Source organism: Hetaerina americana, unplaced genomic scaffold, assembly GCF_022747635.1.
Source record: "Hetaerina americana unplaced genomic scaffold, ioHetAmer1.1.p SCAF_13, whole genome shotgun sequence".
NCBI lineage: Eukaryota > Metazoa > Arthropoda > Insecta > Odonata > Calopterygidae > Hetaerina > Hetaerina americana.
Window position 1 is genome coordinate 13,772,597 of NW_027286403.1, and position 26,444 is coordinate 13,799,040.

At 34.1% G+C, this 26,444-nt stretch overlaps 1 protein-coding gene across 4 annotated transcripts in view; it reads left to right on the forward strand.

Moving 5' to 3' along the window:
• LOC139686104 (inactive phospholipase C-like protein 2) overlaps window positions 1-26,444 on the forward strand; it is a 223,946-nt gene that overhangs the window by 133,720 nt on the left and 63,782 nt on the right. For all 4 annotated transcript variants that reach the window (XR_011700295.1, XM_071583275.1, XM_071583273.1 and 1 more), the window contains exon 2: window positions 22,856-23,005. Coding sequence is in view for 3 of the 4 variants with exons in the window: in XM_071583275.1 (XP_071439376.1) it covers window positions 22,856-23,005 (150 nt within the window). In the remaining variant the exon portion in view is untranslated. The remainder of the gene's footprint in view (window positions 1-22,855; window positions 23,006-26,444) is intronic.

The following is a 26,444-nucleotide window of genomic DNA, read 5'->3' on the forward strand; positions in this document are numbered from 1 at the left end:
TGAACATTAAACAATGTGAATATTAAACAATGTGAAAATTAAACAATGCTGAAAAAATGTAGAAAATGAAGGTTAGCGGTTAATAATTTGTATGACAGCAGGTCATGTTACGAAACTTACACGTACTCGTAGATAGGAAACCGAAATTTTAATTCAATGAAAATTAGACGTTACTGCGTAGTTATAGAAATGAACTGAGTTTATAAAGCAAAGTCTGGTTTGAACTTTGAGGGTAGAAATAAGTCCTCTGTGATAAATTCACCGAGCCCATTTCATGCGTCACCTACTGTTTCCCAGGAAGATCTGGTATCTGAAGAATTATTTAACTTGGGCAAAGCTGAGGGCGCCCAGAGACGTCACGCCACTATGACCATCATATTAATCGTCAAACAGCGTAACCAGCGAATGTATCAATGTAAAAATTTCTTTGAAGAGCATTTGACAAAAGAGGAATAAGTATAAAAAAAGTTGACATGAATAGGACAAATTTTTCATATTCTCAGACACAAAAATACCATTGTTGAAGAGGCCATATAAGAGGAAATGAACTGAGGAAGACCAAGAATGAATTGCGGGAAAAAGAAAATTAAATACGTCAGTAAAAGAAGTTAGGATATTATTATAGGGGATAACTTTTGCGGGCGTTTACATTAAGAGAGCTCATGTAGTGTTCTCTAAGCTGAGAAAAATGGAACAGACCTGATTTTCACCTGCTATTCTCCATATCAATTGTAATTCTTGTCGTGTAGTTTTTAAATTTTTGAACTCAGAATAACTGAAGAATGAATATTGATACTGAAAATACTAAATATACTACAACATTCCTCAGTAGTTTTTTTTCTAAACTATCCGTTTATGGTCAAACAAAATCTGAAGTAAAATTAATTTTTATGTTGCAATAAAAGTAATTGTATTTTTGAATATGACATTTTATTTTTTTAGGTGATCAGGAAGAAAGTAGAGAGTAGCTAGTCAGACTAGCCTACTTAGTTGCTTTACAGGTTCAGAAGAAAAAATCAATTTTATTAATTTTTTTGCCGATATATATATTAGATTACAAATTAGTATATGAGCTTACAGATTGTTCTCGAAAATATTAACAAGGTAGAGGTCACTTTTAGAACGACGAAAGCAATTTAGTCTCGTTTGTGCATTTTTACCTGTTTCAAAAGCTAAAAGGCCACAAAATACACAAAATATTAGCAATAAACATTGTTCACACATGCAATTATGTATATTATTAGATTGGTTTCAGGCTATTTTGGAGTTGTTCTACACTTAATCTCACCATGACATCCTTCTCTTTCTTATCTTATTAATATTCACAAATAGCATGGTTATATGAAGATGTTTAGGGAACAAAAAGAGCAGGAAAATATAATTATTTTAATTAAGCGCATTTTTTAATTGGTTTTAATGTAATATTAATAGGGTTTTCGGTCATTTTAAATTTTATTTCACAAATTCTCATTAACAATGCTGACTACATGCAAAAGCCGATGCCATATCCAATTTTATTTCTCTGAATTTCACTAGGCCTTACAGTACTTGTAAGCCTGGATCTTACGAAAACCTTCGTGCAGCGTAATTTATGTGCTTCAACAATTCCCCCGAAGACAGTTTTCGCTGCATTAACTTAATTTAAAAACTATATGCATGCTAGACTGGAGTTCTTAACAATGTGTGTGTTCCTTTACTTCAATGCAGCCTTAAAATAAGTATTTTATTTGGCATTGATAACCCCCATTATCCACATATTTCTAGTAAAATGTTCATGAAATTCATATTTTCTTTGAAACCCGTTAATTTTAGGTTTAATATTTTTGTGCTAGACTTTAATTATTAGCTTATGTGCATCATCCGCTGGACCCTTTTCCGTGCGTTCAAAGTTAAAACGTTGCCAGAGCTTTGCCAATGCGTTGATTCTCTTAAACCAAACCCTTACTCCATGCCCCCGCTGGTTTAAAGTGGTTATGCCACGGTGGTAAAAGTCATGTTCAGGTGGCAAAAGATCTTCGTAACGCAAGGACTTCTTCGGTGAGCTTCAAAGGTCACGTGCCGGAGGGGACGGATTCATCGATTTCAAATGAGCAGCTGGCCTCGTTCCGCGTGCCGCCGACTCAAATCGTTTGACCTACCCAACAACCATTCCCATGCGCGCGCATGCGCTTTCCAACCGGGCGTAAGCGATCTCCTTGACGGTCGATGTGCTCCAAATGATATTGCACTCCGCCCTTTCGTAAAATACCGTATGCCCTCAGGGCCTGAATCTCTCTCTTGGAGCTCTCTCTCTAGAAAAAGAGAGGGGAGGTGAGCGGATGGATGAGAGAGGAGGATAAACCCCCGCCCACTTACACACGAACACACAGAAAACAAGATCGCACGTACACACTCGCACAAGAAGTGGGGGCGGGGAGAACTCGATTGTCTATCCAAACCCTTTTGTCCCAGGACTCGCTCCCCCTTCTTCCCCCGCCTGAGCGTACCAGCCAGCCAGCCCTCGGAGACAAGGGGAGGAAATCGTTTACGCCGCCGCCGCTGCTGCCATCTAGCGCCAATCCTGCCGCGACGCAAAGCATGGGCGAGCTGTTTTTCGCGCGCCCCTCGGCTTATCCTTTAGTGAGGATTTCCCGGGCAGACATTCGAAAATTCGAAATGGTCCAGCGATTCAACGTGTTTTCCATTATATCTGGGTTATCCTAACTTATTTCATCGCTGCATCCAACAGCAAAGGATTTCGTTCTCAAATCTAAAATCTCCAAATGCAGTTTACATTTTTGAATAAAATAATTTACGGTTTTATAAAAAGAAGCCATTCATTTTTCAGAAAGGCTATTTTACGAAATTGCGTGGGTTTACATCTGACTTTTTTAAAAGATGACGAAGGGTGCCAGACAATTTGGAACGCCATTCTCTGAGTCAATGGGGTATTTTTCTTAAATTCTCTGCATTATGTCCTCACTCTCCTCAAATATCATATGCATGATTTTGGGAGAAAAATGATTTTTCCGTAATGTAGTCACTTTATGCGGAGCATGTCTGCCCGATAAGAACGAGGTTTATTATACAACTAAAATATCATCAGCTTAAAAAGTTTGAAAAATATTTTTAACTACATCAAATAAAAAGTCCAAAATAGGATATAAAATTTTAATTTCATTATTAAGCTTCAATTGTACTTGCTTAATTGTCATTTGTATGTATTTCGAGTCCTGATCTCATTTTACCGTCGCGTTGAAGTGCTTGTGGGTAAGGATTAAGTGTGATTTGTAGAATACAAATAACAGGGGTTATTAAGGATTTGTATTCCGCTTTTGACTAGTAATTTTAATTTTCGATTTGTAATTTTGATTCAATTATATTTGTTTTTGTGCACGGGGCCGTAACAGCACTCACTCAAAACTTCAAATTGGAGCTAGAGTTTCAATAAAATCATGACAATATTTTAGTAATATCCGTTGAATATGTGCGGTTTAATTAAAGAAGTTTGAATTAATTTTAATCAACATTAAAGGAAATAATTGCTCCAACGCGCTCTCCGAATTAATTCGGTATATAATGCACACTTCTCATAACCTAGATTTCACACGCCCGACTAGGAGGGTTGTGTAATATTTCTCGTGGCATGGGAAGCTGGAGGTCGAAATAGGATTATAGCGAAAACAAAAGGAAACAGGCATCAACCCGAGATTTTCGAAAGAATAAAAATAGTTTTTTAATGTAAAATGGCAACTTAATGGGAATATATTACCTAGTTTAGTACTTAGAGTAGAGTTACTGCACCGGTTTTTCTTTTTCTGAAATTTCTTTGCCCCGGTCTACTAAAAAAGCAAACCAACTTACGCTACACCGGCCATTAGAATAGAATATGTTTTTTATTTGCTTATTTAACATTAATGTAATTCTTGTTTTCATGTACCACAAGAGAAACGCATTGAAGCAAGTCATATTTTGATTCCATTAAATTGAATTTTGTCATTCATAAAAAAGTTTTGAAACTCTTTGCTGATTTGGTTTAAGTAGAAACGTATACGGAACACATAAAATTGGAATAGAGTGAACTCAGAATGAACCCTTACGTCAATTTTATTTTTTTCTCTCCAAAATCCACGAAAGTAATTGAATAATCAAATAGCAGGCGCACATCACTTTTTCGATATCTCATAACTTTTTAATATTTTTCATCAATTTTATGACATCATTCTCGAAAAATAAAAATGTTTCTTGATGTTCCATAAATTGATGAACATGATCACGAACTGATAGGACATGTATGGGGATTCACGCGAGGAGGAAGCGCAAAAAACTAAGATACGAATCAAGAAAAAGACCAAATGAAGCGACAAATCCGTTGGTGGGGATATTGTAGAAAACCCTAAATAACAACACCGTGCTTGAAACGTCCAGAAAGAGCTAACCGGAACCTAAAAGGCCCGTTAAAAACGGCAGACAGAGCTGCTTGCTCTGCGTACCCGTGGGCTCGAGGGACGTCGAGTGGGCGTCCGACTGCTGCCATACCGTTGAATGCGTTCGCGGATGAATGGAGCCTGGAGCTGGAGAGAGAGTGAACTGGAAAAGGGGGGCGGCAGTGGCCGCTTGCTGGTCAATGCAGGGCAGAGGAAGGGGAGAGGCTTCGCTCTCCTCTCTGGAACAGCCGGGGGACGAGGGCTACTCTCTGGGTTGTTGGCAGTAAAAAGAACCGGAGCTTTCTGAGTATGGCGACATAGCTGTCCAAACCAGAACTCTCTTTAAATTCTTACCATAGTATTTCCCTCGGAGTTAAGCAATGTAGCTGCTATAAAAACCAAAAAGTGTATTAATCATTAACATTGTTTATCCACTGCCTTAAGGAAAATATTACGAATTAGTCTCATGCCTTGAAAGTATATAAAATAATGCTACTAATTTTATAAATTTCATTTACTAATTCATAAATACTATTATTAAAACTAATTATAAAATAATACTACTAATAAAAATTAGTTATACAAACAAATGGGAAAAATTACATAAGTCCAGATTTCTCATATTCTAGTCAACTATAATGTATTCATGAATAATGAGTGCCATTTTTTTTACTTTTTCCTGATTTCAATTAAACTTTGTAACATTATGGTGGATAAAAATTATTAACACGCTCATGGTCACCCAGCACAATAAAATTGTCCTACATTTTTTTAACAGCTAGCGGGTATTTACTACAAATAAAGAAATGGAACGAATGGAATTATTTTTTATGTCGGTGTAGAGTAGCTGGCAGGTATTCGGCCCGCGTTTTATTAATATGACTGAAAAGTCGGGAGTTATAAACAACGTTCAAAAATAGGAAAATTTATTTCAAGGGACATGAACATGTGGGACAGATTATCTAAAATGCATTTTATATCAAATAGTTTTTGCTGAAGAGAATCCGTGTTTACGTCATGTTATAATTTAATTACACTGGTCACGGATTTATATGAGTGAAATATTCTCCCATTTTATTCCGTATCTTTCACAGCTAGATAATTTTGGAGGCGGAGCTTTCGTAAGCTTTAACCCTTTATTATCATAGCAATTATTCCTCGATAATTAAATTGTATCTGGTTATTATTACGAAACTGAAAAAAAATATCTTTCTTTTATAATTTTTGCCGCAGAGATAACATTCCCTGACACTCTAATCCTTTGCAATACATAAGTTTCACCAAAAGTTTAGTGCGTGCATCTTCATGTTGAAACTTTTAAATTTTTCTGTAATCGTTTCAGATCAGATGGTACATTAGATCTGCGAAAATATATTTAAGAGAATTAACTCTTTTGTCGCTTTGCGTAAAATGTTATGTGCAAATTAAGTAGTAGACAAGTATTACCAAATTCAGCAGTGATATTTTTTACTCAAATTTTGTCATTCATTTTCATATTCAATATAAAGGTAATAAGCGAACGAAACACCTTCAACTACCAAAACAAAATATGTAGTGATTCCATAAGAAACGATAAATGATGAAATATTTAAAAGATTCGATGCTCGTGGATATGATTCTTCGGATACCTAATTTTCAGACATATATATAGGCATAAATCATTTTACTCAATTGAAACAGGATTAACGTTAAATCCTTTTACTTAAATGTTAAATGAAGAAAAGACTGCCAAAGCATACCCTAATCGTAACTTGAATTTCTGTAATCAGGAAAAGAATGACTTTATTACGATCTTGTTCTCGTGGTACCATTAACTACTCATAATTTTCAGGGTTCATCGCAGCATACCTAAATGGCTAATATTTCACCTAATATGCTTTTTAAAGACTGGTTCAATTGGAATTGCATGACTCACAACGTAAAACCTTCATTGGGGTAGGGCAAATAGAGCATTTAATATTACCTCAGAGAAAAGACTAGGAGATGCTCTCTCAGCCACGTTATTCAACCTGGCCCTACATAATGCAATGAAAGAGTTGAATTGAATAGGGACCATTGTGCATAAATCCCAGTAAGAATTCGCCTATGTAGACGATATAACACTAATTGCACGAAATGTGAATGACCTAAAAGAAATGTTTAACATTTAAGAAAACACTGGTAAAGAAGTGGGACTGAAGGTTAGTGAAGAGAAGACCAAATACTTGAAAATTTCAGCTTCTCAGAATAAGCGGGACCTGCAAAACATGATAATTGGAAATTATGAGTTTTAGGGGGTCAAGGAGTTTATCTATTTAGGAGTCAGACTTAACAATGAAAATAAGATATCCACGGAGATCAACCAAAGGATAATGGAAGGTAACAAGGCATAGTTTGCAAATGTAACACTCCTCAAAATGGAGTTACTACCAAGGAATACAAAACTGAAGATCTATAAAACGCTTATTAGACCCGTTGTAACTTATGGATCTGAGACATGGACATTAACAAGTCAGGATGAAGAAACCCTTAGAAAATTTGAAAGAAAAATCATAAGATGAATCTATGGCCCAATTAGAAAGGAGAGAGGTGGAGAATTAAAGTGAGCATGGAGATACATGAACTACTATAAGGGAAGGACATAGTTAGAGTTGCTAAGCTACTGCGGCTGGCATGGCTGGGCCATGTACAAAGTATGGAAAATGACAGAATACCCATTGATGAAACTGATGCTTAATAGCAAGATGACAGGGGTCAGAAGAAGAGGTAGCCTAAGGAAGAGATGGCTACAGGATGTGGAGGATGATTTGAAAGCATTGGGAATTATAAGATGTAAGGAAAAAGCTAGAACAATAAGTGAATGGAGGCATATCATAGAGGAAGCCAAGGCCCACACCAGGCTGTAGAGCTGTAGATGATGATGATGTTGATGCTTTTTAAAGGGCACGATATTATATTCGGAAATGACCGCGATGACTACGTTCTAAAAGGTACTTTCATCCAAGAATTCTTCTCAAAGGAGTATCTTCTTTTTCTAGGTGCATCTAAATGAGCTATGCATAAGGCTGATCTTAATTCACCTCATTTCTTCATCTAAAGCTATTAGATATGTGCGCAGAGTAACTACAGGTGATATTAAGTAAAATAATATACGTTTGTCACATTTCCGAACTTCAGCGAGTCGTTGACTACCCACAGACATTTGAAAATGATACTTCATCAAGAAAAGCAAAAAGGAAGCAAACAATACCTGTGATCTGTTTGGGAGACTAACTCACCGCTTATGCTACAGCCATTGAGTTCCCGAGAGTAGTTAGTGCTAACGGACTTGCAATTTAATCAATTTTTTACCTTTATTATTCATTCTTACCGACATAAATAGGGTAAAAAGGTTTATAATTTGAAAACCATGTTTTAATAAGTTACAATATTTTGAGTCCCACATTTCGCCTGTCAAATCAATGCTCATGAGTTCAAAATAAAAAACCAAGACCTTGAAATCGAAAAAACGATGCCCATCAGGCTTTTTCAATAATTGGTTTAGGAATTTTGTCCTAAAAAGTAAATGCCATTGGAAATCGCTTTGACCATGACTTTAGCACATTTATTTTTGATACAATGATCGAAATTTACAAATAAGAAGTACGTTCTAGCTATGGCGCTCAAAGTATTCTTTTATGACATGCCTAAGGCGTTATCTTGTCTTTTTACCCTAAATAATCCCCCAAAAGTCACTAAGTGCATAACATTCATGATTAATATTATTTTTGAGTAATTTTTACAGGTTCAGTCAAATTTTGAGTGTATGAATGTCCGTTTGTTCCGGTAACTTAATTATTCGAGAACGGGAAATGTAAACTTCGACCAAGCTCTTTTTTTCCTTAAATCCTTTTTGAAAAATGGAAATGAAACTTCTTCTTTTTTTCCAATTTGAACAAATGAACTTTATAGAAGATCGTACCATCCAAAGTTAATTTCTTGTATTGCCCATACGATAATTAAATGGGAAAGTCTACCTGCCGTACTCCCTAATGGTTACTCGCTGATTGCATTTTCTGTCTCCAATTCCCTCGTTTACAGACTTTCTATAGACGAAACGAAAATATATGATGACAGTCTATAGACTAAAACTAAATTTAGAAGTAGTCCCTCGGATATGTTTCGAATCATTCTAGCCCATGTGATCCAGTGGGTGTACCCTGTATTTCCAGCCGGAAATTCATCTGACCAGTATCCATATGATTGTATCTAGACCAAAAGGGACATTTATACATATTTTCCCAATAAATATATATATATATATATATATATATATATATATATATAGTATATGTGTGTGTGTGTATGTGTATGTGTGTGTGTATATGTGAGTATATATATATATATATATATATATATATATATATATATATATACATAATATTTGGACGGGAAAATAGAACAATAATAAAATAGTAACACTTAAAAAGTTACACTTAAAATTTCCCCGGATCCCACAGACTGAAAATATTTAAAAATTACTCAGATATAAAGATCCTATATAAATTAGTTTGAAGCTCAGAAAAAACATAAACATTTTATTATGAAAATAATACATCAAAACAATATATCTTTAGATCTATTGTAGAAGACAAAAATCTTTGTCGAGTGTTAAAACATACAAATGCTGCTATTGATGAAATAGCGAGTTAATTCAATGCGATTTATGAGAAACATAGGTTACAGAGTTAATATTACGTAAAATTAAACATTAGTCATTGGAATGTCAATGCAACAGTTTCAGAGTGTAAAAATCGTACGTCTTGACTGGGATTCAAACCCGGATCCCTCAATATCCGGTCGAGGAATTCTTTGGAATTAGTCATTGGGATTTTTGATAATTTTATTGAATATCTCTCCAGAATCTCCTTCGTTATTATTAACAGCTTTAATCTCTTCTTTAAATTATAATTATTCATGTATAAAATATAACTAATGGTTGCTGATACGCTCTCTGAATTTTTTGTTGCTTAGGACATACCCTTCTTTATTAGTTAGAGAGTTTATAAATACAGTTTAAAAGGCTTACAAAAATGATCATTTGAATCCTTGTAGCATGTATTTTAATAATTTGTTTCTAATCTTTGGGGCTGAGACAATACAGTAATTAAGATACAGTAATTAATTGAAAAAGCCAGGTGGTATTTCATTTCCTAAAATATGAAATCTTAAAATTTATAGGCGAATAAAGTAATGCCACACGAACTTCCTGAGGCTTCTATTCTGAATAGCAAACGAAATACCCTCTTAATATAGTTCCCTTTCTAATATATACTATTGGTGTGCAAAATCGTTGACTTGTTGAAAACTCCGAATATTATTAACTCTAACTAACTATGACTATTAACAACCGCAATCTATATTATTTTTAATATAATACCAAAAATGAAAATAAAATTGTGGGATCGGCTGGGTAGAACGCCTTCTCAACCATTTTCTATTCAATTCCGTGAACTATAATATTTCAGACTTTAAAATTTCAATCAATGAATAAGTCTATAATCATTCATCCAAGGTTTCCCGAGGCAACATACTTTTTACTTTGCATACTAGAGACAATATTAACAAGTAATTGTTTATTTATTAATCACAATATGGATAAAGTGCAATAAACCATTAACTAATTGGTATAACTATATTAATAGCAAATAGATTGAATTATTGGCCGATTCAAGCGTTAAAACACACCATTTCACGCAAAGCTTGAAAAAATATTGATGAAAATATCGCCAGGAGCATATCAGAAATCAGTGTATTCGAGCCTTGTGTTCCGCAACCCGCATGCCAAATTGTTATGTGTGAAGTCTGCTAACCCAGGCGCGAGGTACTGAGGGCGCTGGAAGCAGGTTTTTAGGATATGGAAATTGAGTGGATACTTTCAATACAACCAATCCCATCATTTGATTTCACTTGAAATCAAATGATGGGATTGGTTTATCAATCCCAGGTATATGATTTCTCATGGTACTTAATTCGTGTACTCAATATTAGCTGGAAGATGGAGAAATTTGATTTACAACAAGGAAAGAAAATTATAAATAGTTTGGCAGTGTGTGATCATTCTTGCGGCTCATCAACCGCGTCTATATAACTTTAATAAACGCAAATCTCTTCGAGTACAGCATAAAAAATTTTTACTAATATCTTCGTATTATTTACTCTTCAGAACTGGATCGCTTATTTAAAATAAGGAGTCAGTTAATAGTTCTGATCCCAAAGACTAAATTTAATATTGTTAGACATTAAAACTGATATCCTAAGCAAAAACCTACCTTTCTTTTAAACGTTGTAGTCTTTTTTTTTAATTTTAGAAGCAGCTATGCTGGCGACGATAAATTATCAATATATTAGCTCAGCTGCTCAATACGCCCGCAATGGAAACTGCGAAGCGTTATTCAATCGAGGCAGTCCATTTAGGGTTGAGTTCCACCGATACGTTTTAGAAAAAATCGTTCAGGCCGCAAATATTTCCATCAGTTTAGCTTAAATATTCTTACCTCACCATGAGCAATGAAAAAAATTGAAATCAAATGATGAGATTTAATATGGAGGAGAAATTCATGAGAATATTATGGTATTTAAAACAAGAAACACCAAGTCAATGGTACAGAATTACACAAATCCTGATTTACAGGTAATCAGTCATTTTATTGTTTCTAATACTGCCTCGGAAAATTGGAAAATAGCTATTGTAACATAATGCCGAGCGTGAATGCTGCTTCTCCATTACTTTGGCTCGGGGAAAGCGCCCGGTGGCATATGCAAGTTTTCTCCCAACCCCGGCATCTGCCGATCTCCTCATACCTATTCCCGCTCTCATTCTGGCTTATTTCAATGGATTAATTTTTAAAAAGAATTGCTATTATCATTCAGTAATAGATCGATTTAAATTATATTGAAATTATATAAATTATCGGAATTGTTATTTGTAATATTTTAGTTGTTAGGTTCTTGACGTCATTACGAAAACTGATTATTATTAATTACGATTATTCCTTCTTGCCCGAATAGATAGTTATACCGGGAATTGGCTTCTAAAAACATCCAGTGTAATAAATGCTGGATTGTGAAATCTAACTCAATATTGAGTATGGAGTTCACATAATTATATGGATGAATCGTAAGGTGCTTGGCTCTATCACAATATTATCAAATTACGATTAAAACAAAAATATTTTTTTATCCTCTATTCTACAAAATAAATAGGCTGCGATCGATATATAAGGAAAACAGTTGATAGGTTTATCTAATTCTAAATATAAGAAACATAATCATTAAGGAAAGGTCAAAGATTTATTTACCAATGAAAGGTACTAATGACGTTGTTAATAACGATAGTTCCTTCTGACAAAATTTCCATTGCTCATAAGCAAAATTTTTCAAAGGGTATGGTGCCCCGAACCCAAATGCGACATAAAGGATTCCTCAGAAATCTGATCTCCTCCTGACGGAAAAGAAGAAGCTGATGGTATTTTGTCTTATCTCATTTTATGAATTTAAGGTTAAGGTATTAGAATGAAGAGGCAAATAAGATCGATATTGCTCAAATTTAAACCGAGTCTAGTTTGAATAATTGCTTGAACAATATGCGTAATATATTAACTACATTCTGTCATTACACTGCGTTACATACGGGCACGTTATTATGCTAAAAATTTATGATTTTAAATAAATAATGAGTCAAAATATTCTCTTTACGGATGTTCCGTTAATTTTACTTTATCTGTTTTCAGGAAACTTCATTATAATTGCTGAACATTTTTCTTCCCTTTAAATTCCAAATTTTATAGAATATAGAATGAGGAATGATTTGAATGAAATTAGTTTATTTACTAGAAGAGTTTAGGAAAATTAAAAATATTCTCGGTTGCCTTAAAGTAACGAAAAGTTGATGAACTGTACTTTTGACATACACATGCCTCAGTAAATTTAGTGTTGATTCTTGAACCGTTAAACCAAAATCACTTTCAAACCAAGTGCTACGCAATTATCCTTAAAGGTAAATTTTATAATTTTAATTAATACCCTTGATTTATAAGGGAACAACTTGAAGTTATAGCCCTAGTAGATTCCCAACTTTGTTCCTTTTGCTGTCCTTGAGTTTTGCAAGTGTGGTAGCTCAGTGGGTAGTTTGTTCGACTATGGAACGCATTGTTCGTCGCATCATTGTTCCGTAATAGGGTTCAAAATCCGGATGATAATTTTTAGGAAACTGCGCTTCACTCAAACAGGGTAAATTTCCGCAGGGTACCGGATCTTCCTGGGAATCCTCAGGTGGTAGGGTTTAGGAGCCAGCCCCGTAACCCGATGGGTGAATTTTACACCCTGAACCCACACCCTGAACACCCTGGGGTTCGCCACCTACACTTTTCAAAACAATCTCTAGGTTGAATATTAAGATTATATGCTATTAATCTTCAAAATATCCTTTAAAAATAACATAAAGTACTAAAAATAGCTAAATAAAAATTTGTGACTGTGAAAAATTTGTGTAAAATTCGTTATCATTTCAATTATTCACGATTTAATTTAATTATTTATAGTTTAAATATTCATAATCCAAAATTAATCATTTATTTTATGATTTAATATATCAAGATATTTTTTTACTCATAATTCAAGGTAAAGAGACATATTTTATTATTTGAGAGATACATAGCGACTCCTATCTGTGCTGTCTTAACATTAATTGATAAGGGTTAAGTTATTTTTTATATTGCAAAGTATATAGTCAAAAAATTGAGTTTTGTTGGCTGAAATAATGAACAATTTAGAGAAAGACCTCATCAGTAGGTCGAGGATCCTATTAGTGGAATAGTATCAATATAGATTTTTTAAATCTTTTCTGGCCTGACTGCTTGAATATTGTCTGAAATTAGAGTATATTTTCCAGCGAAACCGATTTTTATCTACTACAATAGGGTGCTCAAAACAATTTATGCAGATTAAATATAAATAATCCTTTTAATCATCGCTCGGTAATATAAATGTCGCTAGATGTATACTTCCACTATTTAAAATTGAGAATAAAAAGATTTATATCATACAGATTTTTTTCCTTGCTACCTTAATACTCCGGGATAGCCTACAAAATTGTAATTTATACGAATCTACATGGAACAGATAGTTGATTTAGGATAAGAAATATTAATTTTAGGGTTCTCGAAGCTAAATATGAGTGCATACGAACTAAACCATTTTTCATTTATCTGATCAAGGTTAGCTTTATTGCCAATTTTCAAAATAAATAATACATATGCGGCAAATTAATAACAAATATTTGAAACACTTATGATTTTTCAATGTTTAAGTTCCTCCTTTAATTTAATGTCATGTTCGTATACATTATCCCGAATAAAAACAATTATATAGACCATAACAATAAAAGACCCATATTTAGGATTAATACATGCATTTAAGCATTAAAATAAATTGCTGTGTACTCTTAAGGATTAAAAATACAATTTTAAACTCCCCGAGTACATTGAAAGTACTATTAGCTAATGAAGATTGTCGCAGAATAACTAAAAGGCCTGGTATGGAAATTTCCGCTCATATATAGATTTCAAACAATGAACACACAATTTGAACCATTTATGGATAAAACCTATGGTGAATGAATTATTTTACCACATAAGCTATGTTAGACTAATCCATTAACTTGGAATAATTGGCTATCTTGATGACCGATGTCATGTTATTTGTGCCACTTTTCTAATCAAATGTAAAATGACCCAGGACATCATTAAACTGCTTTGAAGGTCGAATATAATTCCTACAATACGACATATCGTTGTATTCTTTGAAGAAAAACTTATAGAAATAAATATAATAACATATTTATAAAAACTCGGCTAAAATATACTAATAATTATGAATTTACTTACTTCAGGTAGCTTTACGTACCAAAAAGATAAGTGAAATAAGTAGCTTCTGGAGAAATACATTTTTTCATGTATAATCAAATAGTGAATTAACGTCCCTATGAAGGAATAATAAATTTGATGTGAGAGAGATGTGTTCAAATATTAAAATTTTTATGCCCACATTGATTTTTTCTTACAAATTTCGGAATAAAACACATTTTTTCAATATAAATGGGATTGAAGGGTTATAAACCCAAATTTATTTGATGATTTTCTTTTGAGGGATTAAATGAAGGCATGAAGTGCGCGGAATCGAAGCATATATCATGGTTATATAGAAACAGAGACGTTTCAGGCGTGATATGGTGGAGTATCATAATTAATTAAAAAGTGGCAATTTTCCAAAAAATAAAATAAGTAAATTTTATGTTGTGGAAAATTGCCACTTTTTAATTAATGTACGTACGTAATATACGTTTTAGAGAGTTTATTTATTTCTCTTAGGTGGGAAATAGCAATGCAGCAGAGATTATATGTTGAATGCATCAAAAAACATCATCAACTGATATATTGCATTTATTAATGATAACAATTTTATTAGACAAAGATAATGGTCCTCACATCACAAAAATTATCGAATTCTTCTTTTCCATGCAAGTTATTCAAAACTTTTGATATTAAATATGCTACAAATGGAAGAGAATCGTAAATCGTTTATAATATTTCTATATTAGAGCCATTTTTAATATCCATAACTGCTGCTGTGTAGCATACGCGATATGGTTCATAAACTTGCGCGTCTTAAGAAAGAGTTTCATATTTCGTGAAGGAAAAGTGAAATATTCAAGTATAGTAAACAGTGAATTTCGAGGACAGAAAAAGATGAGTGGAGAGTATGTTGATAAAGAATCTTGAACACCTTGATTGAAGGCAGAAATTTATTCAAAAAGGTAAGAGAACGAAATAATAAGCTTTTTAGCGTATAAAATATAAATAATTGGTAAAAGTTTTGAAAAAGTGGAAAAGTTAATAATTTAGAATTTACAAAAGTTTAGAGATAAATTCCACGTGATGCATAATAGTCGTAGGAGACCATTCAAAATTTAACACTGATATTAACTACCAATAACGGTGATCAAAACAATAACTCCTCTATAACTTTATTCCAATTGTTCTGAATACGGAAGAGATTGGGATGATTTACGCTATTTTTTTCATAAATACGCTTTGAAGCTCTCGTAACCCGCGTTTTTCCTTCCAGCGAGGAAACCATTCCCACGCAAATTTAATGACAGTTAAAACTCTATCTTAGTTAGAAATATATGCTAAAATTTTAATGTTGGTTGGCTTCCTTTTGTATTTAACTTCTTTTCATATTATGTTTGTAAATCGTACGTTTTTATAATATTCATGTCTAAATGCATCGAAATGCTCCTTCTTAAACTCTGTCGTTTATCCCAATCATTCCATAGACCATACGCGAACCTCTCCAAACCTGATGTTGAGGTGCTTCTCCTGCATTTTTCAGACAAATTCCTGTTTTGTCTTTGGGTGTCAGCATTCAGTAGACATTTTTACAAACATCAGGTAACAATGATTTTTGAGGTGATCCGCTACGTGCACAAAATTCGACCTTAAATTGGATTACAATACTTTTCATGTACACAAAACCTCGGCCAGCGCTCGTCACGTGATTAAGACAAGAGGGTATATGCGTAATCGATTCATGAATTTGCCTTCATGGGTTCTCTCGTTCAGGATTACCCGATAATCTGGGACTAAGAGGCTGGAATCCGATTTTGGTTATACTTATAAATGCAACGTATATGGATAAATAAATTTGTTGACGTCATTAGTCCCTTCAATTAATGTCATATATGTTATCGGAACATCAAAAGGCTTAATATTATAAATTTCAATCAAGAAGTATGTGATCAAAATTGGAATTTAAAAAACATACAGGCCTAAAAAATTTCAATTGATCTATTGACACTTGGATGAGGGATGCAGAGAATAGTATTTCGACGGCAGTTAATAATTTAATCTTTCAGGGTTGTGAATGGATATGTTTTTTTAAAGGTTCATACTTCCTCTTTGGAATGTTTCAGTAATAGAATTTCAAAAGGAACATTAAGACTCCCACGAATGCCAGCATGGAAATTATTACAATGCAACTGTTCTAAATATTCCGTCATATTTAAAAGCCAATTCCCACCGATACTTTGATTTTCCGTCTTAGACTCATAGAAACTCAAAGTCAAAGTCGCCTTCACTACGTTTCCCAGAAGTAAAATCACCTCACACGGTATGTTATAAGCCAGTGAGAAATTATTCCAGAAAGAGAGAGAGCTATGCAAACTGAAAATGAAATTAAATATGCAATAGATTCACAACCCTTTACTACACATAAAACCCCTTCCACTTAAGCTTCCATTCTTAGAAAGTCAGCAATTTCATCGAAAAGTTTAACTTTAAAATGAAAAGGCTAGATTTTAAATATTCGAAAGTTCCATCATTATCGTGTGTTTGCATGTTGCGTTTTTTGACCACTCTGGCACATACTTACTTCCAAATGTGGGTAGTAAAATTAAAATGTCAAAGTATGAAGAAGTTTACGAGCACAATAAATTCAGACATTAATAAGTACTACCTTTTTCATAAATTCGATTAAGTTTAATGCTCTTATTCCACGCTTGATGCTTTTTCCAATGTGATTAACGTCACCCCGAACTCTAACATCAGCATCTACACTTTTGAGGGATCCTAATACCCCCGCTGCGGATGGAAGGTTCGTGTGGGCTGAGGAGGTAGACTGGCCGAAGCTTGTTGTTTGACTTGTGTGATTTCCACCCCCGACCCCCCTCCGACACCCTTTCCCCACGCCTCCTAGCTCCCCCCCCCCCACCGCACCACCAAACGCCCGTGTACCGCCCCTCCCACCACCCAGCCGCCGGATTCCCACCTTCATAATTGGTCGATCCAATTTAGATTGCCTGCCCTCCAACGAGATTCGTAACTGATTTGGGTCAACTAAGGATTTATGAAATTCAATTGCTTCCCCTTCAGCGTTGAATTCTCTCCAGCTACGCGTGACAAAATCACAACGTTAAGTAGATTCAGGAAATAGCCCTTCAAAATTTAAGTTTTGCTTCCCCGAGTTTATTGTCACTCCTCAGATAATTCCCCGGATGTCACTTTGCGAATGGTAAAGAAAATTCCTCAACAAAGTTCGATATAAAGTGGGATCAATGAAGACTTTATGCATCGTGTTGGTGATGTGTTTGCTTGCTCTTGACTTCCTCGTTACTTTTCGCACAATCACTTTACATAATTTTGGGAACGTCATTCATACTTAATGTCCCGTAACCCAGCTATTGCTAAAACTCCTACCTTGTAAGAAGTCTCTGTCATGAAGTTTACGGTAAAATTCACTTCAGGGATTAGTAGTACAAGGTTGACGTGTTCCATTTCTATTAATGGTTAGCGATACAGTACCAAGCTTATAGGGGCAGGTTATTAACGCCGCATAAAACTAGCTGTAACTTTTGTCCACTTCGCAGAATCATATAACGCAGTTCGGAGAAAAGGCTTAATTAGCAATAAAAGTTGTGAATTTCCATCCTAAACAATAGTTAAAGTAAATAACAACAGGCTTAGCAACGATGGAAGCACATAAAACTTAACAACGGCCCCCGCGAAGTGACTATCTTTACCCCTTTCCTTTTCAATTTGTGTAGCTCAGACCTGTCAGTTTATCCGGAAGGTTCTGTTATACGACAACTTTGCTCTAGCTGGCATGCATAACAACCTAACCACAATGGAAGATACCATAACGAAAGGCCTAGCCGTTCCGAATGAATACTTAAACAAATGGAGACTGCTTCCCAGCCCCAGTGAAACAGAAATTCTGTGCTCACTTAAAAGATCTAACATATTAATATCGAGCGACATAACTACCTGCTACTCAGTGGCTCTGACTATCTTGGCGTCATTTTGAATAAAACCTTTTCATAGAAAATCACTTCTTACTATCACGTTAAAAGTACTAAAGGACATTCGACAAAAGTTGTATGAAATACTTTGGAGTGCCTCAACAGTAACATTTGCATCGCCCTGGGTCTAATGTACTTCACAGCTGAATCCTAATCGTACATATGGCTTAATTTCGCAATTTACCTCTCTCATCTAAGTATATTGGCGCACATTTTCATTAGTAACATAAATGAGTAATATTTCAATCCGGGTAAATAAATTTTCAATTATTGGTTTTATTATGTTCGTTGTATGGAACACGTCCACTGCCATTGGAAAGGAATTGAAAAACAACTTAGCCATTTTTTATCCCTGTTAAATTATCTCGACCCCTCAATTTTATTTACCATTGAAAGAGCATTCACTAAGTTTAAAACTTATGATTACCATTTAGGAACAAAACAACAGCTTAACCTATCACGCACTTGCTCTGATTCCATTAAAAGATATTAATCTAAGTATTAAAATTCCAATAATATATGCATTATTTCATTATTCTTTACTGCACCGCCTCAATATTATACATTTATTATGGCGCTGAATTAACCATTTTTTATTCTCCAACCCTCACTCTATCCGACCAATTTAATCAAGACACCACAAAACTCGTGTTTATGTAACCTGTTGATAATGTCGCTTTAGCCCCGGAACCAAAACTTCCCTCCATTAAATGGTGTGAAATAATAAGTATTTTATCCATTGGAAACGATTCACGCCTACGCTCTGCGTCATCTATTTGTTACATTATATCATAACGCCGTCTCATTAGTATAAAAATTGAAGTAACGCCAGAGGCAGAAAATAATCATTAGGAATCCAAAACAAATGATTGCAAAATCTCTATTGCAATGAATTCTCGATTTCTTACCAAATTCTCCAAATAGGTTTCGCCATGATCCTGGGCATGCATTTACCTATCATATAAAACCAACCCTAAACTTTACACCTGCTATTTATGATGGACAATGCTCAGTGATTACCTGCAATTTAACGTCTAATGTTACGTTAATCGCATAGCGGTGGATTACTTCATCATAAATAATTATAATAATGATTTAATTCATACTTTTATTAGATAAATTTTATTGCTGGGTTATGCAGCTAACTTTTTCTCGTGAGCAATTAGCGGTTATGTGAATATTCCGCTGTCACAGCAACAAAATAACCGACGCAAATTGTTCTGGCTTTATAAATGACAAAGATACTTCGGAAACCAACTTTTCATCCATTCTTCATCAATTAGCCGTGAACTTGGGCCACTTAATGAAAAATAATTATGATATTTAAAGTTTCTCATTGCCGATATTTCAATATTTTTTCCAAAACTCTAATTCATTGCATCTATCTACATGTTTTCGAAGGAATGTTTCCTTTAATTTCATAAAACTGGAAATTTTCGTGAATTAAATCCACTTTTATCAACAAATACTGTTTGATGGTAGTGTAGTGTATAAATAAAACGACTATTCGGGGCATTAAGCTTATATGACCATACTCGTAAATTATTATGATCATACTTGAACATTATTTACATAAATGAGGGCCGCACAGGGAAAATATATCATTAAATTCAACTTACCAATTGTACAAAAGTCTTAGAAAGTACACGAACTGAACTAATCGCAGAGTTGTGGCGCAGTTTCAAATTTTGTAAGGTGAATCGTAAAAATGCAAGTTATTTCTTTCACATTAAAAATTTAAGTCTTAGAATCTTTTGGCATCACCTTTTGTAGCAATGACTGTAATTTCAATTTTTCTTCTGCGGCAGAGGTTTAATATTTAAATCCAAAGAAGCCGCTTCCGGAACGCCATTTCCTCTATAACTACTAAGCACATTCAAATATCAATCGGTATATTAGGTAATGCATCCATTCCAGGGCTCTTGATGGCGGTAAGGCGGCGCCCTGCTGGACGACGTCGGGGCCAATGTCAAATCCTCTCTGATCCAGATTTTTTCGATGAAAGCATATGTTCTTCTCATTCTACAATGCATTGGAAACTTTGACAAATGAACTTAATATTAATTTTTTTTCCTTTATAAGGTTTAAGTAGTTTTCCATTTACCTAGTTTCTTTTTCTATTCCAGAATATGATGAAGAATGCAAAATGGGTTAGAGAAAAATTTGATGGGAAATTAGATGATTATATACATTTTTTACTTTGCTATAAAAAAGAGACATATAGAAAGGAAAAGCTTTTCAGTCCGTTTTCATAATTTTACCTCTGGACGTTAACAAGGATACGGAAAACTTTTGTTTCCATTATTCCTCTATACCATAGGATTTGAATTCACCATCACTCTCAGCCAAAGCTATTGTGTTATGGCAAAAACGTGCAGGCAAATGTTGGTATTAAATGATCAAATTAAGCCATAAATGACATAAATACAAGCAGCGTTCCAAAAGCAATGCTTTTTTTTATTTAAGTTATTTATTGAACAGATTTGCACAAGCGCTTAAAATTCTTCGAAGTACTCTGGGCCTCTACACATTTTTTCCCGCGACTGTGCCATTACCGGTAAGCTCCCTGGAAGGCGTCTTCGGGGACCTCTCGCAAGGTCTTCGTCACGACTGATTGCATCTCTTCTTTGGACGAAAAACGAGTTCCTTTCAGGGCTGCCTTAATCCGTAGGAACAAAAAGAAGTCTGCTTGGGTGACTTCAGGACTATAGGGTGGTGGAGCATATTGGCACCTGGCCAGGAACTTACAGACTCGTAGCGCTTTGTGTCAAGACGCTTTGCCGTGATGGAATTTCCAGGTAGCGAAGATATCTTTTCTCGTCCTGATGACCCTTTTTCGGAGTCTTTCCAGCACCTCCACGTAGCAGGCAGCGTTAACTGTCTGTCCTTGAGGAACAAATTCCTTATGGACCACTCCTTTACTACCGAAAAAGACAATGAGCATTGCTTTCACTTTTGATTTGTTCAGTCTTGCCTTTTTGGGCTTTGGGGACTGGTCGGTGTGCCACCCAGAGCTTTGGCGTTTTGTTTCTGGGTCGTATTCAAAAACCTAAGTTTCATCAGCAATGATGACGTTGGCCGAATAATCAGGTTTCTTTTCAATACGTCGCAAAATTTCACTTGAAATGTCCGCTCGGTTGGTCAATCGCGACACGGTCGGCGCGCAGAGGTTTACAGTAACTGAGTTTTTGCCGATTCTACAGCTTGGAGAGCACTGAGACCGGTTGTTCGGCACAGCTTAACGTCTCTTCCCTCCACCTACTCCAAGAGGTTTGATCCCACTCCAAACAATAGGAGCGACGCGGGAAATTCAATTCCATCTAGTACGTTCCAAAAGCAATTCGTTGCTTTTGGAATGGACTCTGTATTTGAATGAGGGGAGGTGAGAAAAGATAGTCTCGGAGAGGATTCAATTGAAATTTTTAATTTTAAATAGTCAACACCATGTGTCAGGGTATATGAAAAAAATTAAATTGAGCAGGTCTAATGATAATACGCTTTAAAAATAACATCATATATGGTACTTTAATTTTACACTTGGTTGCCTGTTGCTTGTCATAATACGTTAACATACCGTTAAATTAACATACGGAAACAACTTTGCCCTGTTAATAGAAACATCTGTACCATTATCGGATAAATTAGTTTCTCCTTAGTAACTACTGTTAGAAAACGTCAAAAATACGATTTTACAAACCAAACAGATAGCATGAACAGAATTAAAATGAGTAATATTAATCAAATGTAATCAATCAAACTGCCACATCATGTGCAGCAAAGAAGAAAATCAACTCATTCATGTAAAACTTGGTCTGTTATTATTCTGAAATAGTTTCCCGCAACATGTGTTTATGTTTGCTACGGATGCTGTATTGACGAATTAAAAATTAATTTAAAGGGAACTTTCTCTGATTGCAGAAGTTCATGTTAAAGAAAGGTTGTCATATGCATAGGCTTCAGGAAAATGGAGTGATGGTGGAGCTATAGAAGTAAAAAATGTCTATCTCGCCAACACCGAGTACCATCATCCAAAATTGACTGACTATTACATCAAAATCTATTTTGCACAATATTGGTCCAATTTGTTCAGTAAAACCTTTTTCGAGAAAAATAGTTATAAGTATGATGGAGTGTAAAATTATTGCCTAAAGGACTTTAATTATTTAAGGTGTCATCCTCCTTAAGAAGGAAATCTGATGCATGCGATTTCTCAGTTCAACAGGTGTGAAGAAGTAATGTTTTAACTTGAGAGACTACTCATTTTCCAGCTAATACGTGGTTTAATTCAAGTCTTTGAATTATTTTCAAGGAAAAGTTGTTTTTCCTAATTTAAAAATCTCATGAAAATGAATCTTTACCTCTTCTTGTTTTCTGTTTGTGAAACTTTTTTTGTTTAACTCGAAGTGTCAGATATTATATTGAATAAATGAAAAACTCCAATGGCGGTAAACAGATACTATATATCTAATTAAGCAGGACTGCCATTGAACACGGTCAAGTCAATTAAACAATCTTTTTGCTTGATTTACAGACAATTTACTTTTAAACGAGACTTTATTTCTGAATCTTGCAGCTGCCGCATGCCTACAGTATATGATCAACGGAACGAGCCTCGTCAAGGTGCGGCCGAATGCTAGACAATACCATCGGTTTTTTACCCTTTCTGAAGACTTAACCGCCATTAGGTGGACCCCGACTTCCAAGAAGTCGTCCAAAGCAATGGGTGAGTACAGTTTTCAATTAATTTCTACCATCAAAAGAGTATGCGGTCAGCAAAAAGAAACACCGTTTGAAGAATAAGGAACTGAATTTATGTCTTTCCAACTGGGAATAAGTGCCCAGGGTTTCGCATGCCTTGCTTTTTGGATCTAGGCCGATATATATATATATATATATATATATATATATATATATATATATATATATATATATATATATATATATATATATATATATATATATATATATATATATATATATATTTATTTATTTATTTATTTATATATATTTATATTTATATATATATATATATATATATATATATATATATATATATATATTTATTTATATATATTTATATATATATATTTATTTATTTATATATATTTATATTTATATATATTTATTTATTTATATCTATATTTACGTTATGGGATGTGAGATCATAAATAGTTAAGGATGACTTCCGGATTTCCTCTCTCCTCTTCTCTCTTAATCTGGTTTCGCAAGCTGCACCTTAAGAGGGAATTTAAATTATGAGAACATCTACCCAAAACATTTTCAAATTACAATTCAATTCAATTTAATGCTTAAAAGAAGAAATTAAATATTATTTTTCTAATCCAATAAATAACATATAATATTGTATTATATAATAACGTATAATAGAGGAATATAACATTGGAAACCAACTAGAAATATTGGAGGTCCTATGTTTTTAGTAACACTGAAAACATATGGGTCATAGCTGAATTGCGTGATAAATTGAATGAAAAAAGAGGTTAAGAATGTTGTTCTCCCACCACATTTCAATGGAAATAATTTAGCCTTTAAATGTCAAGAAAAAGGTACGACACTTCTTGATGTAGCTCATTAAAGAATGAAAGTGCATGAGCTCTTGGATGGCGAGTGTCCGATCCCCTTCATGTCCCACTGAACACCACAATAGGTGCTGATATGCTTGGAAAATGCCCGTGGAATTAGGTATATAAATGTTACACTGCATAGTGTTTAGACATATATATAGAAATGGCGTGATTATTCGCATAGTTTCCCAAAAGGATGGTGATTCATATCATTATTTTGCAATATTGAGGCATGACCTTAAATTCAAGAGAATAAAACAGATAAGACGGGGAAATTGAATGAAGAAGTGTTCAAAGGGACGATTATAAAATAGTATCTGCAGGCTGTAGAGAAAATTTTAGGGGGAAAAAGAGACAAGTACAATAGCAGAAAAATGGAAAGTTAAACAGAAAAGAGATAACAAAAGCCGCAAACGAAACGTCCAAACTTTATATTTTTAAATTAACAATTAAATAGGAAAATAATAAGAAAACCTTGGATTTCAGACAAGATGACCAGAAAAATAGATGAGAGAAAGAAACAGAAATAAGTATATCCAAGTAAGGTAGAAGAAATTACAAATAGTTTAATAGTTGATTAATGTGGGGAAAATAATAGGACAAAAGAAGCGCGTTGTAAGATGCAGGGTGTGGATATAGAGATTTTTGAAAGAGAGAATGAAATAGGTGCGCTGTGCAGGAAAGAGAAATACTGCCTGGAAGGAGGGAATAGGTACCTGTGAGGACAGCAGATCAATAAGTTCCCTTTCTTGCGGGAAGGAATTAGTACTTAGGATCATTAATAAGAATATAGAAAAGAGAGCAAATGATTATTTACATGATGATTAGTTTCTATTCGGAAACTGTAGATAGACAATACTAGATGTAGCAAAAAAACGACGGTGTAAAATGGTAGCTTTCGAGGAAATCTTACTTCTGAGACTGATCCTTGACTCTCAATCGGCTCTGTGATTTCGGAGTTATATGTTACTTCCAAACCGGCAATTAAAACCGTGTGCTCGCCTATCGTAAAATAAAGCCAATAACTCATGAAATGGAAATATAAGTATTTTCCCAACTTAAATGTATTATTTCCAATCCTTCGTCATTTTAACTTTTTCTTTTAAGTAAATAGAGGGTAAACGGCACGAAATACCGGTGATTTTAGGTATTTACGATTTTCCATCACCAATTTCTCAATTTTAAGCCACTGTTAATTTGGCGTTAAAAATACGTACTACTCATAATAATTCACTTGCGCCTTATTTCAGCAGAGAAGATTAACGAAATAATGCCCTTTCCGAATATTCAATAAATAGTTTGGGGTATTTTTCCGATTACTTCATCTGACCTACCCCATACAAGTGATCTCCAACGTCGATCCCCTCCAAGTCAAGTTGGTATCGCCACTTGACTTCCGGTATACTTTTGGTTCTCTTACGGGCAATATGATCCGAAAAAATAGATGGTCCTAAAGAATATAAATTATAAATGATCATTCAAAAGTTTTCCCTTGACCATGATTGCCTAATTCTTTCTACGAGTATTTAAATTACGCATGGAATGGTTTGAATTTTCAAATAATAAAGTTAACGAAGAGGTAGAATAAAATTCCTTGAAAATACACAGAATGAAACTTTATTTTTCCTCTGATCAAATTAAAAATTTTACTGTATAGAAGCGTAAATAATATTATATTGATTTTTCATCATAATATACCAGGAAAGTTTGTAATTCACCATCAGCTCTTTGAAGCGGTTGCCAATTGAAAAAAGTTGATTTCTTACCAATAAGCAAAAAAATAGTAGTTTGGTACTAGATGAAATATTCCGAGTTTCTTTTCAGCTACAAAATAAAATGATAGTTTGACAATATTTTTCAAATTTATTACCTAAAATGAGGATTTCCCGGAAATATCAAGTAATTAATTTTATTTTTGTCCAATAAAATGGGTGAAAGATTTTTATTAAAAGGTATTTATTTCTACCTCTATCATATTCTATTAACTTCCGATTGAGATACCTTTTTTTACAACGGTGCTATAATGTGTCTAATATAACCGCACATCACCATTAAGTAGATATAATTTATAAAAGATTAAAAGTTATTTTTCCCATATTTTAGCTTTTCTAATAGAAAAAATTCTCACATAAACTTACTATTCACACCAACTCAGAGTTTGTAACACTCGCACTAAGTAAATAGTGCGAATCATTGACATGATTTGAAAATTAAATTATATTGTTTCACATCGATCATTCAAAATTGAAAATAAATACAGTTGATTTTAAAATAATCCTGAGCTATGCATTGGTTGTATCAATTACAATAATTAAGTGTGTGTTTAGAGTGAATCTCATGCTAAGTATCCCATGAGTGCATGTTTCTTATTCGACCTTTTTTTCTGATATTGCGCCATTTTCTCAATTGGGCATCCTACATTGTATCGAGTAAAAACTCTTCCGTTGACGACGGAAATGCTGAAATTTCACCCAGCTTCCTCAGTCTCTGTCTGTTCATGCCTAGTTTTCGTCGTCATAATTATAATTCCTTTAGAGATTAAAGGGCAATTTGGACGAAATATTGAAATTCTCGAAG